At 45.1% G+C, this 20,279-nt stretch overlaps 1 protein-coding gene and 1 pseudogene across 1 annotated transcript in view; one reads left to right on the top strand and one right to left on the bottom strand.

The window, feature by feature from the left end:
* The window catches only part of LOC149345713 (uncharacterized), a 29,940-nt gene extending 13,744 nt beyond the window's left edge, over positions 1 to 16,196 (top strand). The window contains exons 2-3 of the mRNA XM_089541184.1: positions 14,259 to 14,265; positions 15,167 to 16,196. Coding sequence (XP_089397310.1) covers positions 14,259 to 14,265; positions 15,167 to 15,891 — 732 coding nt within the window. The 3' untranslated portion in view covers positions 15,892 to 16,196. The remainder of the gene's footprint in view (positions 1 to 14,258; positions 14,266 to 15,166) is intronic.
* On the bottom strand, positions 1,795 to 9,975 carry LOC149345714 (uncharacterized; annotated as a pseudogene).
* Positions 16,197 to 20,279: the final 4,083 nt, after the last annotated feature.

Genomic DNA, 20,279 nt, shown 5'->3' with positions numbered 1-20,279 from the left:
CCTTAAGGGATGCACACCAATACTATAGGTGATAGCTGGCTGGCTGGATCCACAGTTCTAGCAGACTACATGCAGCTCGTTTTGCATGCACAGACAGCTTCTTCTTGATGCCTGGAAAAGAAGTGTAATAGTTAATAGTTGAGGATTAAGCCTTCATATTATGTTAATCTGGTTTTTGAGCGTGCATCCCGAAAAACCCGCTTTCTCTCCCCTCTCCTCCAGAACGCAAGAAGTCTGGTATCGCACCACAGTGCCCATCTGCAACGTCTGCATGCATGGCAGGCCCTTCCTTCATCATCGTTCACATCAAAAACAGCCAGAAAGAAAAGCAAACCGATAAAACCTTCCCCATCTTTGTACCGGTTCGACTTCAGCAACCTTTCTCACTGCTTCACTGTTTGTAACAATTTTCATCTCCGTCCCACCTGTAGTAAAGTCTGCTTCATCCAATAAAATTTAGTCTAAAATTTCGCCGCATTCTGCAAAACATCATGAAGGCAGCCGTCTTATCTGGGAAGCGTGGCAATGAGCATCAGATATTAAGGCTAAAGCCTTTAATGGCTCATACTGGCGTGACCAAGACGTGTTAGCAAATTTGTACGCGTTTCAGATTGGTCGAAATGGGCGTGACGTCGCTGCGCGCGAATTTTGACGGGTGTCCACCGAAATATGTGAGGCAGTTACTGCGCAATTTCCTTCCCTCAAATACAGTTTTCGACTGGTGTCCACCGAGATATGTGAGACAGTCACTGCGTAAGTTTTTCTCAAATACAATTTTCATTTTCTTCATTACGGCCCCTCTTTATCTTTCTTCTTTCACTCCACTTCCTCCCTTCCTGTACGGTGCGGTTCAGGTGTCCACCGAGATGACAGAGAATTACAGCGCCATTTCCTTTCCTTAAAAAGCGTTGCGTTCAAAGGGCAACGCATCGCGACGAACGGGTGGTGGCGTTCCGTGGACTCCCTGGCAGCGCTACAACACGCTGTCGCGTTCCACTCCTAAAGGATTAAGCGCCATGAATGGGCACTTAATTAATGCACCAACAGAATGTGAAGTCAACAATCGCGTAGCAGAATGCAGCACTTGGGCTTTTGCATTTCACCACTTCAGCCGTTAAAGTTCCTCGTAATTATTTTCGTTCGGCGCTACTTTTTCCGATGTTTCAATCGTAGTGCTGCATGCTGGGCTCCTGTGTCCGTATATGCTGCGTGACTTGGACGGGCCGGTTGTCACTGACTTCCCCTTAAGCCGCCGCTCCTTCACCATTTTGAGGCTCTTCATAAATGCATACTTTTCCATGGAGGTGTTTGATTTGACATCTGCACACTTGTGAGAAAAAAAGATACATTACATCACAAAGTCACATTATTAAAAAACTCTGGCTTCCTTCCCCGACTCTGACGTACCTCCACGAAAAGAAGTTTGTTGCGCTGGACGACGTGTAGAGAGTAGGATAAAAATTTTGCCGAAAACCCTGGGGAATCGAAGCGTTCATCGCCAGCCAGGTCCACAGTGCAGCCCTCCAACTGCCGAAACAGCTCTTCCTGCTACTGTTGCCAGATCTGGTACCACAGAAGTGCAGCTTTTAAACATCACAACAAACGCAAAACACTAATACACTTCCCATTTGCTTCTTTCCTTAACAGGCACCATGAAGCGATTTTCAGAACATTTTTTCAGATCAAAAATGATTTCCTCGTCCTAAGGAAATTCAAGAACCTTTGAGGTCAGTCTAGCTATGTCAGAAAATCATTTCATGAACCTTTTATGTATGTGGACAATGAAATATTGGTTCAGTAATTCTTCATTTGACAATGCACAACCTTTCTCCTCCCTTGTCGATTGCAGGAAGCAGGTAGCCTCGCTGGTAGTTGTAAAATGTTCGTGGCGTGAACACCTGCACGTTTGCGTATTTGAACATTCGGAGCACTGAGGTGGGGCTGGTGCCAGCAAACAACACAGCTGCGGACATCAGCACGTTGCCTGCTGCTTTGGCGTTTATCATGAGTTGGCTTGCCCATGTTAGGGTCCGGTGGTTTGCACAAAGTGTCTGTATTTCATGCCAAGTCCCAGACACACGACTCGCACTTTTTCCAGCTACAAAACATATGCGGCATACATGAAATAGTTCTGTCAGACAACTTTCAAATACTTTGAATTTTCTCTCATCCTGCGCGAGGACTTCTTCAGTGCTGGAGTCAAGTCGGAAACAGTATAAAGTGAGTTGTAATGGTTAAATTGTCATGTCTCATGCTGCTGAGATAACTGGAGGCTAGAATTTAACAGGAATAAAGAGGAGTCAAGGCAACGGCAGCCTACACCGACACTGAGTCTTGAGTGTTCTAGTGCACATTTTTGCATGGTATGCATTTTTTTTTTGCTTGTAAGTAATGTCAGATTTCCAAAACTCCAAGATTTTTTGTCTCTTTGATACCGCACAGGCAGCTCCTTGAGCCACTGAATATTGTAAAAGCTTTTTGATGGATCAAGAGCTGCTTTATGAATATTCATACAGTGCGAAGTTGACCAGCTACTGATAGGACATGTGCATCGCCGCAATGCAACTATTCGAGCGCAGACAATACGATACTCATGCCGGCCCCTGCCCAAGAAATGGGAGGTCATCTTTATGGCGCTCTTCCATCTCGTAAATGATTGATCTGATTTTTAGTCACTCCGCCATAATGTAATGACATGAAGAGGGTTTCAAATTGGGCTAGTTGGTAGTTAACATGGTCAAACATAATTGCGCTTTTGAAAAGACGGGACAAAACAGGGACGACACAAACTCTCGAGCGCAAACTGTCAACTGAAGTTTTCTTGCGATGAACACACATATATACGCTTCACGTCATAACATAAAGCACCTAAAAAACGGAGTTAAACAGCAGTTTTTCAATCATTTCAACAAGCAAAAAAAAATACATTTTGTCCCAGCTGATTGGATTACAATCGTTCACAGTGATCCAAGAGTTGTCTTTCCTGTTTGGAAAGCAAAACCGAGGGGTCGCTTACAAAGGTTCCTTTTTCCCGATTCCATGCAGTAGGATTCCCACAGCTCCCTGATTGTCTTCTCTGGATTTCAGCAGAACTGTTGTCTGTTGGAAGTGGGGTTTACAGCTATCGCACCTGGCGCAATGCGTCGCCAGATTTCCAGGTGAGTTAATGTGGCGACAGTTGCGGTTGTGCTCCCTTAGTCTTTCATTTAGGCATCTGCCCGTCTGGCCCACATATGCTCGGCCGCAAGATAGCGGTATCTAATTTGCGATTCGCTGATGACATTGCCTTGCTAAGCCACTCAGGACAAGAACTGCAAAGCATGATCAATCAGTTAGACAGGCAGAGCAGAACGGTGGGGCTAAGAATTAACATGCAAAAAACCAAAGTAATGTTCAACAGCCTAGCAAGGGAACAGCAGTTCGCCATTGGTAGAGAGGTGCTGGAAGTAGTAAGAGAATATGTCTACTTAGGGCAGGTAGTGACCGCAGATCCGGATCATGAGAGGGAAATAACTAGAAGAATAAGAATGGGATGGAGCGCATATGGCAGGTTTTCTCAGATCATGAATGGTAGCTTACCAATATCCCTGAAGAGAAAAGTATACAACAGCTGTATCCTACCGGTACTCACCTATCGGGCAGAAACGTGGAGGCTAACAAAGAGCGTTCAGCTTAAGTTAAGAACAACGCAGCGAGCTATGGAAAGGAATATGATAGGTGTAACGTTAAGAGATCGAAAGCGGGCGGAGTGTGTGAGGGAACAAACGCGGGTTAATGACATCTTAGTTGAAATCAAGAGGAAGAAATGGGCTTGGGCAGGGCATGTAATGCGAAGGCAAGATAACCGCTGGTCCTTAAGGGTAACGGAGTGGATTCCAAGAGAAAGCAAACGTAGCAGGGGACGGCAGAAAGTTAGGTGGGCGGATGAGATTAAGAAGTTTGCGGGGATACTGTGGCGGCAACTGACAAAGGACAAGGTTAATTGGAGAGACATGGGAGAGGCCTTTGCCCTGCAGTGGGTGTAGTCAGGCTGATGATGATGATGATAGTGTTGTCAGCGCAGACTAAAAAGTCATCGACGTAGCGGAAGCACCTTGTGCTTCCGCTACGTCGATGACTTTTTTTTTTGCTTGTTGACATGATTGAAAAACTGCTGTTTAACTCGTCTTTTAGGTGCTTTATGTTATGACGTGAAGCGTATATATGTGTGTTCATCTCAATAAGACTTCAGTTGACAGTTTGTGCACGAGAGTTTGTGTCGTCCCTGTTTTGTCCCGTCTTTTCAAAAGCGCAATTACGTTTGACCATGCAATGACATGAAGTGCACATGTTAAAAGGGTGCACAGAAAGTCGTAATAATTACCCAAGGAAGGTCTCTTTAAGTGGTGGAAAAAAATTGGCAGAGGCTTAGCTTCGTTAAGCCCGGAAAGTTGCGAAAGCAATAGCCCTGGCTGCGCCTGGTTTGGCTGGTGGTGTGTGTTGGTAGAGCTCTTAGTAAAGCTTATGTTTATGAAAGTTTTGCCCATTTCTTTTACATGGCATTATACTCACCACACTAGGGCCCCCACGTGGTGGGAGATTTATGCCTGCCTCGGTCGCCAAAACAAGCGGCTGACGCTAACGGATGATTGTCTAGAAGCTTCCCTCTTTTTTCACTCCCACTTCCTCCATCCTGTACGGTGCGGTTTGGAGGTCCACCGAGATGACAGAGAATTTTCTTTCCTCAAAAAGCGTTGCGTTCAAAGGGCAAGGCATCGCGCCGAACGGGTGGTGGCGTTCCTCCATTCCTGTGTTTCGGGTAACCACCGAGATGACAGAGAATTACTGCGCCATGCTTTGCCCTTTGAACGCACCGCTTTTTGAGGAAAGAAAATGGCGCAGTAATTCTCTGTCATCTCGGTGGACACCCGAGATTGGATAGATTGGATGGATGGACGGACGGACGGACGGACGGACGGACGGACGGACGGAGAGATGGATGGATGGATGGATGGATGGATGGATGGATGGATGGATGGATGGATGGATGGATGGATGGATGGATGGATGGATGGATGGATGGATGGATGGATGGATGGATGGATGGATGGATGGATGGATGGATGGATGGATGGATGGATGGATGGATGGATGGATGGATGGATGGATGGATGGATGGATGGATGGATGGATGGATGGATGGATGGATGGATGGATGGATGGATGGATGGATGGATGGATGGATGGATGGATGGATGGATGGATGGATGGATGGATGGATGGATGGATGGATGGATGGATGGATGGATGGATGGATGGATGGATGGATGGATGGATGGATGGATGGATGGATGGATGGATGGATGGATGGATGGATGGATGGATGGATGGATGGATGGATGGATGGATGGATGGATGGATGGATGGATGGATGGATGGATGGATGGATGGATGGATGGATGGATGGATGGATGGATGGATGGATGGATGGATGGATGGATGGATGGATGGATGGATGGATGGATGGATGGATGGATGGATGGATGGATGGATGGATGGATGGATGGATGGATGGATGGATGGATGGATGGATGGATGGATGGATGGATGGATGGATGGATGGATGGATGGATGGATGGATGGATGGATGGATGGATGGATGGATGGATGGATGGATGGATGGATGGATGGATGGATGGATGGATGGATGGATGGATGGATGGATGGATGGATGGATGGATGGATGGATGGATGGATGGATGGATGGATGGATGGATGGATGGATGGATGGATGGATGGATGGATGGATGGATGGATGGATGGATGGATGGATGGATGGATGGATGGATGGATGGATGGATGGATGGATGGATGGATGGATGGATGGATGGATGGATGGATGGATGGATGGATGGATGGATGGATGGATGGACGGATGGATGGACGGATGGACGGATGGACGGATGGACGGATGGACGGATGGACGGATGGACGGACGGACGGACGGACGGACGGACGGACGGACGGACGGATAGATGGATGGATGGATGGATGGATGGATGGATGGATGGATGGATGGATGGAAGGGAGCACCCCCTTTGAAACGTTGTGGTGGCAATTGCCACCAAGCTCAGCTTTTCTTTTTTTGCTATCTTTTTGTTTACTGTGCTGGCAATTCTCTTTAAGAATCGCCATCATCTTTACCTACAGTTTCCTACAATGCTAACCTTATGCCACATCTCTGCTTTTCAGCCACCAATCCTCCAATCGCTTTTTGCTAACTTCCACTGCAGATTTATTTACACGACCATTGTTATCTTTAAACCTTAGGGCCTCACGAAGAGTGACTGCGCCTGCATCGACATCCGGATGAATACCATCACATTTGATTATGAGGTGTTCAATTGTTTCCACAGATCTACCACACACTGCACATGCGTCATCTTCGTTAAATTTCTTTTTGTAGCTGCGCGTTCTAAGACACCCTGACCTAGCTTCAAAAAGTAGGGCACTGCCTCTTGAGTTATCAGAGAAAAATTCTTTCCTGATCTGCCTTTTCTAGCATCGATATAGTTCTACACTATGTTTCTTTTCCATTGAATTCGTCCAATTTTTAACTTCCGCGTTTTTAACCTGTCGTTTAATGCTCTTTCTTTCTCCGTCCCCATGACCTGCATACTTACTGGTTAGTTTTCTAGTTCTTTTCCGCCACTGTGAGTCAACGCTCTTTCTGTATAAATATTTAAATACCTTAGCTGCCCACCTGTTATCGTCCAATTTTCTCAGGCGTTCTTCGTATAGTATTTTACTCTTAGCTTCCCGTGCTTCGAACGATGCCCAGCCCATATCCCCTTGTACTGCCTCGTTTGTGGTTTTGCCGTGGGCACCTAGTGCTAATCTTCCAACAGCTCTCTGATTTACATCTAATCTCGACTGAACTTCTGCCCTTAAGCACAGAACCACATTGCCGAAAGTAAGTCCCGGCACCATTATTCCTTTCCAAATACCTCTTAGTACTTCATATTTGTTGTACCCCCATAATGCTTTATGTTTCATTATCCCGGCGTCTCTTCGTCCTTTTGCCCTAAGAGCCTGTTCGTGCTTTTCCGTGTATATCTGCCCTTCGTTTAGCCATATCCCGAGGTATTTGTATTCGGCCACTTTGGGTATTTCGTGGCCTTGTATTGTAAGCACCTGGTCAGTTGTATCGTTAAAAATCATCCGACCTGATTTAGTTGCGCTAAAACTGAATTCTAGAGCGTCTCATTCGTCTCCACAGCAATTAACCAAAGTCTGTAAATCTTCCTGGCTATCTGCTAACAGTACAATGTCGTGCGCATACATTAAACCCGGGAGTCGCTGCTCAACTACATTTCCGCCTAATCTTTATGACAGATTATAACCTAGATTACTTTCTTCTAGCCTTCTTTCCATATTTATTACGTAAAGCATGAACAGCAGCGGTGATAGAGGACAACCTTGCCTTAATCATTTGTGCACCCCCACAGTTGTGGTACTTTTTTTCCCTTCCCATGTAATTTCAACTTCGTTATCTCGGTAGATTTCCTGTAGAAAATCAATTACCTCATGACCGATACCTATATCTTTCAATATGCTCCCCAGGAGTTCCCAGTTCACGTTATCGTATGCACCGCTTATGTCGAGAGAGGCTAAAAACAGAGGTCTGTTTTCCGCCTTAGCTATTTCTATGCATTGGGTAAGCACAAACAGGCTATCGTCTAAACGCCTACCCCTACTGAACCCATTCTGGAGTTCTCCGAGTATCCGATTACCTTCTACCCATGCCTGCATTTTTAATTTCACCGCCTGCATTGCCAGCCTGTACATAACAGACGTTATCGTAATCAGACGGTAGGTTTTCATGTTCATCTTATCTCCTTTCCCTTTATAAATCAAATTCATTTTACTCTGTCTCCAGCTGTGCGGAATTTGCTGATTTGTTCTGACTGTCTCCAATGCTTTTATCGGCGCTTCCTTGCTTCTTGGGCCAAGTTCATTAATCAGCTTAATTGGAATTTCGTCTATCCCTGCGGATGTGGTTTTAGGAATATTCGCTTCCGCCTTTTTCCCAGTTAAGACTAGTCAGTTTTAAGCTGTTCTCTATTGTGCTGTCCTGTGTTGCTCCCTCGCTTGGGGAGATTACCCCATTGTCGTTGCTAAAAGACGCAGCTATAAGTGATGTAATGTAGTTCACAGCACCGTCTCCCTCTAAACCTTTTCCCTCAGCATCTATAATCTGTTCCTGCGTTATTTTATTTGTTTTTCCCAACCAGCTTATATGGTTCCAGAATTTTCTTGGTCCCCCGTTATTTGGCTCGCGAACTTTCAGAGGACTGCTTCGTTTTAGCCTGGACTAGGACCTGAACTTGCTCTAGGACCCGAACCGACCGCTAAGCGCGCCACGCGCGGCAGGAGCGGGAGTTAAGCCGTGCTTGGTAGCTGCGGCCTCGCTACGCGACGGTGCAAGTTGGAGCCCCGCTTTTGCAGCTGTGACGTCAGACCGCTAAGCGCGCCGCGCGTGGCAGGAGCAGGAGTTAGGCCGCGCATAGTAGCTGCGGCCTCTCTACGCGACGGCGCGAGTTGGGCCCCTGGTTTTTGCGGCAGATGGCATGACGTCACAGCAGGGGGTCATGCTAAACGTCATTCGTAGCTACCGGCCTCTCTACGCGACGGGCTCAAAGTGCAACTAGTTTTGCTTTCGAAATAAAACTCTGACTCTGCCGAACGTCATCCTCTTCTTCACAGTCTGAGACATCAGATTCTATCGGACTGTATGACTGTCGTGGAGCGAATGGGATGGGAGACGGTGCTCGACCATCAAATGCTACTGAGGGTAGTGTTCGGGAGGGAGAACGTGGTAGAGGAGAACAAAGGGGTGGTGCTGTGTAGGTTGGAGCAGCAGTTGTAGTGGTGCAAGCTTCGCAGTGTGTGCCGCTGGACTGACATGTAGGCATCTCTCTGCACATGCTTACCTTCCTCAGGGAAATGTGAAGGTTCACCTGTGTATCTTAAAGTTGATGAAGAAAATGAAACTGATGCCATGTCAAGTGCTCTTTGTTTATGCAACGTTAATACCACATAGTCATGAACGCCTCATTGCCAGCCAATAGGCAAGACTACCAAGCAATATAAGTTATACTATCACTACCTGCATGTGAAATACGTGATGGCCTTCTTTGGAGGAACAAAAAGGAATTTATACAGACTTTCCCAGCACTTCCCCAGATTGGAACTGACACGACACGAATGACTCCTCCAGAATTTGTCTAGCATTCAGTGATACCACTGGATAATGAACCAATTGGTGCCCCTTCCCTCTCCCCCTTTCCTAAGCCACAGCAAAATTATTGCGACACAATTTATTCTTGTGAAATGTGGGAAGAAAATGAACACACAGCTGCTGCGAGGAAAATCTTACATAGTGTTTGCTCATCAACGCCGTCAGTCTGGCATGCAACAGTGGATGTATTCCTTCATGTCTGTGCGCAGCTGTCAACCATTCCAGGCGAAATTTGCGCCTCTTCTGCTGTCATGACTACTTCCGCGTCCTGCGGTTCGGGTATGTCCTAAGAAATTTAAAGCTGTTAGCAACCGTATGAAAGGACTACAAATTGTAACAAAATTGATAATTTTCATCACGCGTACTTACTTCGGGCGTTCTTCGCTTTTTTGGCGGTGCTCCTGGCCAGAGGTTTTGCTTCGGGGCGGCGTCTCGCTTGAGGCGAGCGTTCGATCTTCATGTCCATGCCGAGGCTTCGGAGGACGTCCAGGTTCGTCTCGTAGTCGCCCGGTAGAAAGTGCTCGGACACACGAACCCGGTCTGACAACCCATATCGTTTGGACCATCGCGGTTAATTGCTCAAAACCGCACGGTTCTTTGCTGCGGGTCGCCGGGCAACTTGTGGAATCTGACATTGCTTCCACTCCGGTAAGTCGTGCTGCACTGCCCCACAACGCACGCGGTTGGCATGGCATGCACGCGAACGCGGAGAACACGCTGAAAACCACAGCCTAGCGCTGCCGCGAAGCAGAACGAGCGGCGTGCTGTTGCGAGCAGCCGCGGGTCTGGGTTGAATCGTATTGTCGGGTTGAAAACCGGTTACTAGGTTCATGTAAACGCCGCAAGTCGGGTCGGACTTACTCTACCTCTCAACTCCGCCCAAGGGGTGGGTTGACAAGCAGCCCTCTCCGAAAATAAAACATTTTCATTCACACACAGGCTTTCGAAAGCATTTTTTGCAGGAGAGGACCCAAGTGGGAGCCGGTTTACTGGGCGCGCACTGCGCGCACATCGCAGGGCGCGTCATGAGAGTTGACTCACTCGTCTCTAGCTCATGTAAATGGAGAGTCGTTGAGTTCAGCTGATCTTGCTCAACTCGATCCCCTGACTGAATCCGCCGTTGTGGGGTTCATGTTCACGAAAAGATCCCACGCAGGACGGAGAAGCGCAACCGAAACCGATCTCAGGCCAATGACCGATCGATGGTCAGGTGTTGTATCTTATTGAGTACAACTGCGTGTGCAAACAATTGTCACTTTTTTACTTTCTAAATTTAATACAAATCTATTATTTTGGGATCATTTAAAATAAGACATATCTTAGTTTCCAAGCTTCTTAAGATGACGAAGTTGAATAGTGCTTATGTCGGCCGACGGCGTCGCATGGTCGTTTTATGAACGCAAAAGGGCAACGATTTATAACGGGCTCTATTTACTGAATGCAGACTCAATGTTGCGCCGAAATGATTCGGAACCGGCATGCCTAATGTTTATTTAAGCAATAAAAATTAAAACCGGGCGGCTTCATTTTCTTTCACGACCCTTTTAAGGGTCAGAATACCCGTCCGAAAAGGTTCTTTGAGAAGCCGCTCTGACCAAGACCAATGAGGACGCTCTCTACTGGCACCTTGCACTCGACGTCTGAGGGGCAGATTATTTTGGCTCCAGACGGAGGCCACGGTTGATTTTTGTTAGGTCGGATGACCTCATCTGGAATTCAGGTAGGACGCAGCGCGTGAGGCTTTTCTTCAGTCAATGTAAATTCAGTTCACGTTCGCTTCATTGAAGGCTGTCGCTTCTTCTGTCATTATCATCAGCCTGACTACGCCCACTGCAGGGCAAAGGCATCCGCTATGTCTCTCCAATTAAACCTGTCCTTTGGCAGCTGCGGCCACCGTATCCCCTCAGACTTCTTAATCTAACCCGCCAACCTAACTTTCTGCTGCCCCTGCTACGTTTGTCTCCTCTTGGAGTCCACTCCGTTACCCTTCTTCTGTATTCCACGGTAAACTTAATGGCCGCTTCAGCAGAGTAAGGCTCTGCGAGAAATTCTTAGGTGTATTTCATCGGGAAAAGTAGCCATTCACGTACTGGAAGACAATCTTTAGTATGACAGTGAACGACTAAAGCGCTCGTCGATCCGTCACCTCCATCTCCAGGTTCGCTGCAGTCACCGAGATTGCCATTCGCATTTTTGGGTCGCTGGTCTGCTCGAATGACTCTCTTTTAAATGATGAGTACCCGACCAACTGGGAAATCTCCAGAGCTGCCACAGCTCGTCTACCCTGTGGCGCCTCCTGTTGGCAAAGTGGTCGTTGTCTACTATCCTTTTCATAACTGCGCTGACTGTCAGAGGAACAAGCAGATCGGCGAACAAGTCTGCAACTTCAAACAAGACCAAAACCTCGTTCGAGCTAGCCAAGTGCCTGGAATGCTGCAGATTGGTGACTGATCTTCCATTCATTAGGGACAAAAACTGCAGGGGCCACAGGAGTTCTGTTAGAGGTTGTGACGAGATATCATTAGTGGGTTGTTGCGCGTACATGCGGAAGTAGTCGTTCTTTACTTTCGATATACACATCCCTAGGCGTCCTTATACCACTCCTGGCGCAGTGGTCTGCTGGGTAATCGATGCGCCACTGCCCTGCTCTAGCATGCACTGCCACCGGTAGGACAGTTGCAGGGCAGCTGAAATCTGGGTTAGTTGGTAGATACTTGTGTAAAAACCAACCAAAAAGACGGGGACAAAGGAGAGACGAGGCACACAGAACGACTGGACTAACAACTGTGCTTTGTTGAAAAAACAGCCAGTCTCCTAGGAAACATAACAGAGCATGGCAGCTCAACGGCAACGCAAAACCAGCACAAAAGACCGCGATGCTTGCGAGATAGTCAGGCTGCAGTGTCAACGGGAAAGGTAACCTATTTCCTTCTGCATCAACGTGATAGGACACCAACCTCTTAAGACCAATTATTGATTGCGACCTGCCACAGTGCGCAGTTTGCTCACAATCCTTTGGGCAGGTTGCGATAACGTCGCAACGTCACGTGACCTAAATGGCCCGCCTGCAGCTTAGATTGCTCATCTGGGATATGTCGCTGATTTTTCTGCAACGACGCGAACAACTTGGGCTTTTCTCCGACACGGGGCTCTTAACGTTATCCCGTTAAAACAAGGTGTAAGTAGTTCCGCAAGCCTCTGAGAAGACAGTGATGTAAAGAAGTCTACGATCTGTCGCACGAGAACAGCACGCCCGCGCACTTTACGGAGGCGCTGAACCATTCGTCTGAGCGAATCTCGTTAGCTAGCTTTCATTTCTATTCTGTTGTCCATGTACACGTATCTTACCGCGAGCGGTAAAGCAGTTGTTTAGCACAGATTTATTCGTGTTCCTTTAATGAAATACATAACGAAACATCTTGAAGGCCAAGCGTGGTCCGAATTCAGAGTTAAGGCGGTGTTCATTGTTCCAGGATTATTTGCAGTAATAAAAACCATCCGAACGCAAAGAAACAAACGTCCGATTTATTTAGATTTGCTGTCCGCGGTCGTATCTAACGCGCTCGTAATTCATCTTCACAATGTACGAGAAAGTTTTAAAGGGTCACTTTGCTCTTTAGCTAAGTGTTGTAATTCGAAATTTTTTTTGCGTTGTTTCCACATCTTTACTGCAAGTTCTTCACTTTCATAATTAGCTTAAAGCAAAGGACTCGCTTTCTCTTTTTCTGAAGCTATTGCTTTCACCTCTAAACACCAGACTGTCGTTAGCTTTCGCAGTCGCTTGGTGAGTGCTCGTCGCACCAATTGCACCAATTGTTGTTCTTCACGGGGCAAGGCTATTTTAACGCAATTTCCTTGAATATTTGCAGGTTCCACTTGGCACCATGATGCTAATTTTGCTTTTGTTGCCAACAGCCATGGCCGTTAGCACCAACTCCTATTGGGAAGACTCTTATTGGGCATCCGATGATTCCAATGATAATAAGTGGGCAACCTACAAGAGACAATTCGGTCAGTCATTCCTTGTCCTTCGTGTCGTTTTCTCTGACGAGTTTAGCAAGCTTTTCGGTAGAACGTGCCCGCTGCACCTTGCAATCGCATATTTTTACTGAATTTGGCACACACGACAACATTAGTTTTAAAACATGGAAAAATGAATTAGCACTTACTTAGCTGGAACCGTATAAATGCGTTTATTCTGCATTACCAACTAGTGCGCAAGACGCACTGCATCGCAATTACTCCCGAAATGTAATCTAAGTAGTTGTAAATTCATTTTGAGTGTTCAAGCATGAAAAAGCACGGGTCACAGTTCCTAGAAGCGTTCAAGAATTTTTTAATTTATTGTAGCCCTTTCAGCGAAGTAGCCGTCCAAAATGGTACCCTGCTTTGAAGGGAAGATGTGCTTAGCCATGCTAAATAGCCACTCTGCTGACACTAATCAGAGAACCCTAATGAAAGAAACCTTTATCATGCAATAACCTCACACAGCCTTTCTCATACGAATGTCATACAGCTTGTTTAAATTGACATTGCTATGACAAATGTATTGTTTTATGACACATTTCTCATAAAAATGTCAATTTATTCAAATTGCTAGACTTTCGTGCGCTAAGCCCATATGAGGTTATTCCGTAATGTAGCTTTTTTCCAGTAGGGCATCCGAGCGTTCTGCAGGATAGAAAGCTTCCACAGTGGTAGGCGCGGCTCAGAAGTGAAATATCTGATTTCCTTCTTCCTTTCGGCGGTGAACGCTCCTTGTAGTCCTGAGCTGGTATAAAAAATATTCGTTCTCATCCGTTCTCTGTGCTCCAGCGACTTCTCGTTCACGCTTCCTATTTCGAAGACGCACCCTCAAGTAAATAAACAGAAGACATTTTTGCCAAGAAAGAAGAAGCCACTCGAGTCTGAAAAGACACGCGTTCGTTGTCCTTTATTCTCTTGTATTACGCTCCATAATATAGCTTTAAACGCACAGGTCGAGCGTATTGGCGTGCGCAGTGTAGCTGGGATTATGCTTCTTCGTCGGGAATGACATGGTAGTCAAGTTCTCTGATTAGAACCGAGGATTTTACAAGGGTCTAAATAGCGGCGCATAAGCTTTTCGCACAGTCCACGCCGGTGAATGGGCGTACGTCCACACCCAGACACGGTAACCCGGCTTGTGTACCGCGTGTCGCCGACGTAGTTTGTAGCGTCAGGCGTCGGTGCGCTGTTGGTCCCTAATCAGTATGCGGGCAAGCCGTCAGGATTCTTCTGCCGCGCTGCAGGTAGCCGGCGGCTTCGGGGTTGTAATCGACAGTACAATTTGGTACTACAGCGGCGAATGTTCTGATAGCCTTCTTCGCGTCGTCATCATCATCATCAGCCTGACTACGCCGACTATAGGGCAATGGCCTCTCCAATGTCTCTCCAATTAACCCGGTCCTTTGCCAGCTGCGGCCACCGTATTGCCGCAGTGTTCTTAATCTCATCTGCCTACCTAACTTTCTGCCGCCCCCTGCTGCGCTTACCTCCTCTTGGAATCCACTCCGTTAATCTTAAGGACCAGCGGTTATCTTGCATTCGCATAACATGCCCTGCCCGAGCCCATTTCTTGCTTTTTATGACGATTAGGATGCCATTAACCCACGTTTGTTCCCTCACCCACCCCGCCCGTTTCCGATCTCTTAATCAAATCAAATCAAATCAAATCGTCTTTATTTTTCCCTCTCAAGGAGAAAAGGGGGTGACGGGTAAAAGCCGCATAACTGCGGCTTGACAAAGCCCGGCCCCCTCTATGTACAGTTCGGCATTAGTGGTCGTACAGATTTTACAGGATTCAATTTCGTACTTCATCTCACAGACCTAAAATTTGCACCCTACAGAACAAAAACACTCCATAAGAAAATCCGGGACCGACTGTTGATGAAATGTTCGAGTCTATATTGCGTGGCCAGCAAGCAATTAGAGCTGACATCGCTTCATTGAAAGAACGCCTTGAATCCACGGAGACAGCAATACATTGTTTCGAACAGCGGTTAATCAGCTTGGAATGCAGTATGACCGAGCTTCGAGCAAAGACCCATGAAAATGAAGAAATAAATGCAACCGCAGCGCATGACGTACTTAAACTTCACCATGAAAAACTGGTTGATTTGGAAAACCGCAGCCGCCGTTCGAATTTGATTGTTTTTGGGATTACCGAAGATCCTAATGAAACGGAAACAACGCTACGGGAGAAGGTTATTGAAGACGTCTTCAAGGATAAGGTGGGGGTAGATTGTGTTTCAGTAGCGAGAATTCACAGACTCGGGAAGAGACCCACAGGAAGGCCCGTCATTGCGTTTTTCCAGGATTACACTGAAAAACAAGCCCTCATGAAGAATGCTCACAAACTGAAAGGATCAGGAATATCCTTGCAAAATGATTACTGCGCAGACACGCTGCGCAAGCGCCGACTACTTTGGAACAGCGCGAAAGAAGAAAAAGATAGCGGCAAAAAGGTCTGGCTTGTTCATGATAAGATTCGCGTTGGCGGCGACTTGTACATTTGGGACGACGTACACAACACACGGAAACTAGTTGCAAAAAGGGATGACACAGAAATGAGACTAGAGCAGGCAGAATAGCAATCACGGTCTTTCCAGTTTCGGCTGCTTTCACTAAATGCCCAAAGCATTGTCAACAAAATAGACAGACTGCAAGATCTTTTATTAGTATATGATCCTCATATATGCGTTATTTCTGAAACCTGGTTGCATGACGGGGTGCAGGATGACGAAATAATTTCGCCAGGTTACCAACTGTTTAGAAGAGATAGATTCTCCCGAGGTGGGGGCGTCGCAGTTATAGCAAAAAATAGTGTTGATATAAGAGAACTAGATCAGATTGATAACCACGAAAGCTTGTTTTTGAATGTCTCTGTCTGGGGTTTTTCATTCATACTGTGTTCTGTGTACCGCGCACCAAATGCTGATGATCACTTTATGCAGAAATTATACGATCACCTTTTGAAATTCAGAGGAAAAAACTTAATTATAACTGGTGATTTTAATCTTCCTCAAATAAAATGGAATAACTGGAGCTATGGGCACAGTCCTTTCTGTGATATACTCATTGATATGATGCTAACTTTTAGTCTTGAACAGGTTATTACTGTTTCTACCAGAGGAGACAATATTCTAGACCTCTTATTTCTCAGTGAAATTTTCCATGAAGGAACCGCTGAAATTGATGCAGGCATTTCAGACCACAAATTAATTTCTTTTTCATCAACAATCAATGTAAATAGAAGAAAACAACGAGAACGAATTAAGGTTAGGGACTATGCTAAAGCAGATGATACATCAATTATCGATTACTTAGACCTATACCTAAATGTTGTCCATGATGATGTCGAGCTTTCATGGCAAAAGTTCAGGGACATAGCCTCTTAATGCATTAACAGATTCATTCCACTGAGAAGTGTCAAGAAACCTCCATCAAACCCGTGGATAAACAGAGATATTATCCAAACTCAGCGAAAGCTAAAGCGAATGAAGAAACATAGCAGGCAGAGTTTGTCTTCCAAGAAATTGAAAACTCAATTACTAACAAAAGTGAAAGCAGCCCGAGATAAGTTTTTCAGTCATGATCTTGCCGATTTTATTTCACATGCTCCACAGAAGTTTTGGCGTTTTTTAGGTCAATCTAAACCGGCAATTCATAAAATTAAGGTTAATGATGAAATAATTGAAGACGCTTCCAGTATTGCCGAACACTTCAATGATTATTTTTGGAGTGTGTTTTCTGACCTGGATGAATTTGAACATCATAACAATGATAGGTCTTTTGTACACGACATTGTGATTTCCAGGCAAGGTGTTTTGGATACGCTCTTAAAAATTGATCTCAGGAAATCTGCAGGGCCGGATAATATACCAAATGCTTTTTTACGAAGGTATGCGGAACAGATATGCGTTTTTTTAACAGACTTTTTCAAATTATCATTACAATTAGGAGAAATACCATCTGACTGGCGTACCGCAAGAGTTGTTCCAATTCATAAAAAGGGTGACCATCTTACAGTATCCAATTATCGTCCCATTTCTATAACGACCACTTGCAGCAAATTATTAGAGCACATTGTCGCAGGCTTTATTCGTCAGTTTTTGACAGACCATAATGTCCTCTCTCCATTACAACATGGGTTTCGAAAGGGACTGTCGACAACAACTCAACTTGTGTCAGTTGTTCATGAAATCTCTCAGGTGCTTGACGCGTCCGGGCAAGTCGATATGCTCTTTTTTTTATTTTAGTAAAGCATTCGATAAGGTTCCACATGGAAAATTACTCCGCAAACTAGAGCGCATTGGTCTTCCTACAAATATTATAACATGGATCCAGGCCTACCTCCGTCGTAGACAGCAATTTGTTGAAATTAACAAATGTACTTCCAATATCCGTCAGGTAACTTCTGGTGTACCGCAAGGCAGCGTATTAGGACCACTTTTATTTTTGATCTATATTAATGATATAGTCGACGTAATTCCTGATGATGTCCATGTTAATTTATTTGCGGATGACTGTCATTTTTAGAAAAATTGTTTCCAGGAACGACAGCAATTACTTACAGGAATCAGTTAATGCTATCCGTGATTGGTGTGAACTTTGGTGCATGGAAATCAATGTAAACAAAACAGTTTTGCTGCGAGTCACACGGAAAAAAGAACCTAGTGTATTTTCTTATGTACTTAACAACACAATAATATCTGAGGTTGAAAAATACAAGTATTTGGGTGTCACATTCAATAGTAAACTCTCTTGGTCAAACCATATTTCCATTACATGTTCAGCAGCATTGCGCAAGTTGTGGTTCTTGAAAAGGAAACTTAGAAATGCACCTGAAAATACCAAAATGTTAGCATACAACACATTTGTCCGTTCCAAACTGGAGTATGCAGCAGTTGTATGGGATCCTCATACTAAAAAGAATATAATGAATTTAGAGCGTGTTCAAAGGAAGGCTATCAGATTCATCTTTAGTAAATATACAAGAGAGGATTCTCCGTCTTTAATAATGCTTGCAAATAAAATCAGTACGCTGGAAAACAGGCGGAAGATAAGTCGTCTCCAATTTTTACATAACATTATAAATGGAAAAAGCGCACTTCAGCGGCCTCATTGCGTAAAACCTCTAAGTTCACGCAGACAAGACACAGACATAACCTTTCACTTACGCCAATATTTTCTAAAACAAAATCCCATATGAATAGTTTCTTTCCGCGTACTATACATGAATGGAATTCTATACCTGTCGAGGTATTGCATTCACAAAACTTTGCAGAAGAGCTAGAAAAACATCTTTCTTCCATAAACTAACTGAAACAAAAGTGTTCACAATCTCTTATGTTTTCCTAACTCCTTCACTCTGTGATGCCTTTTTTTTCCCCAGAAACAGTTCTGTTGTTTTGAGTAAAAATTGCCCGCCTGTTTATTTCACATGTGCCACTCTTCATGTTTTGTTAGTTATTGTGCTGGTGCCAGAATGTATTCATTGAGTAACACTGCTACACCCAGCATTATTTTTCGTTTGTGTTTGTTGTTGTTTTGCATTGTCACACTTTTTACTGTATTGCCCCTCCTGCTAGGGCCAGTTTATTGGCCTGCAGTATCAATAAATAAATAAATAAATAAACAAATGAAACGTTACGCCTATCGTTTTTCTTTCCATAGCGCGCTGCGTTGCCCCTAACTTACGCTGAACCCTTTTCGTTAGCCTGCACACATCTTCCCCATAGGTCAGTACAGGTAAGATACCAGTGTTGTATACTTTTCTCTTGAGGGAGTTTGTCTGCTATTCTTGACCTGAGAGAAGCTGCCAAACGCGCTCCACCCCATTCTTATCCTGCTAGTTATTTCCCTCTCATGATCCGGATCTGCGGTCACCACCTACCCTAAGTAGACGTATTTCCTTGCCACTTCCAGCACCTCGCTACCAATTGGGAACTGCGATTCCCTTGCGAGACTGTTGAACATTACTTTGGTTTTCTGCACGTTGACTTTAAGACCTACCTTCCTGCTCTGCCTGTCCAACTCGTTGATCATGCTTTGCAGCTCACCTTCTCAGTTACTTGGCAAGTTAATGCCACCAGCGAATCACAGATTACTTAAGTATTCTCCATTAACCCTTATCCCCACCTGTTTCCATTTCAGGCCACGGAATACCTACTGTAAACAGGCAGTGAATAGCATTGCCGCGATCGTGTCTCCCTTCCTGACACCCTTCCTTATTAGAATTTTATTGCTGTCTTTATGAAGGACTATTCTAGCTGTGCAGTCGGCATAGATATCTTCCAGTATTTTGACGTTTCTCTTCTACACCCCGATTCCGCAATGCCTGCATGACTTCTGAGGTTTACACTGAGTCAAATGTTTTCTCGTAATCAATAAACACTATATATAATGGTTGGTTATCTCATACTTATTTATCTATCACCTAACTATACGAAGGACCGTAAGCTGATCGGTCCGTAATTTTTCAAATCCTTGGCACCTCCTTTCTTATGAATTAAGGTAATGCCAGCGTTCTTCCATGCTTCTGGTGCACTCGAGGTCATACAGCATTGCATATACAATGTGGTTAGTTTTTCTAGCACTATATCACCTTCACCCTTCAAGAGATCTGCTGTTAACTGATTCTCACCAACTGCTCGCCCCCGTTGCATTACTCCCAAGGCTTTGTTGACTTCCTCTTTCTTTACATCCCTGCCTTTCCCTTTCTCTCTCTCTCTCTCTATCTATCTCTCTTTCTTTACAAGTGGGATGTCCCATTAATGTGCTCTGCTGCCTCTATCATTAACGTACTGATTACTTTGGCTACCGCATAGTTTTGTGTAGAAGTCTTCGGCTACATTAACTATCCTATTCATAATGATAGTGACATTTCCCGCTTCGTCTTTTACCGCATACATCTGGTTTTTAACTATGGCGAGTTTGGGCTACCTAGTTTCTCAAAGCATTTTCCATTTTACCCACG

The sequence above is a fragment of the Amblyomma mixtum genome, chromosome 4, assembly GCF_055824585.1.
Source record: "Amblyomma mixtum isolate Tamu chromosome 4, ASM5582458v1, whole genome shotgun sequence".
Classification (NCBI taxonomy): Eukaryota; Metazoa; Arthropoda; class Arachnida; order Ixodida; family Ixodidae; genus Amblyomma; species Amblyomma mixtum.
This window is presented reverse-complemented; position numbering and strand designations above follow the sequence as displayed.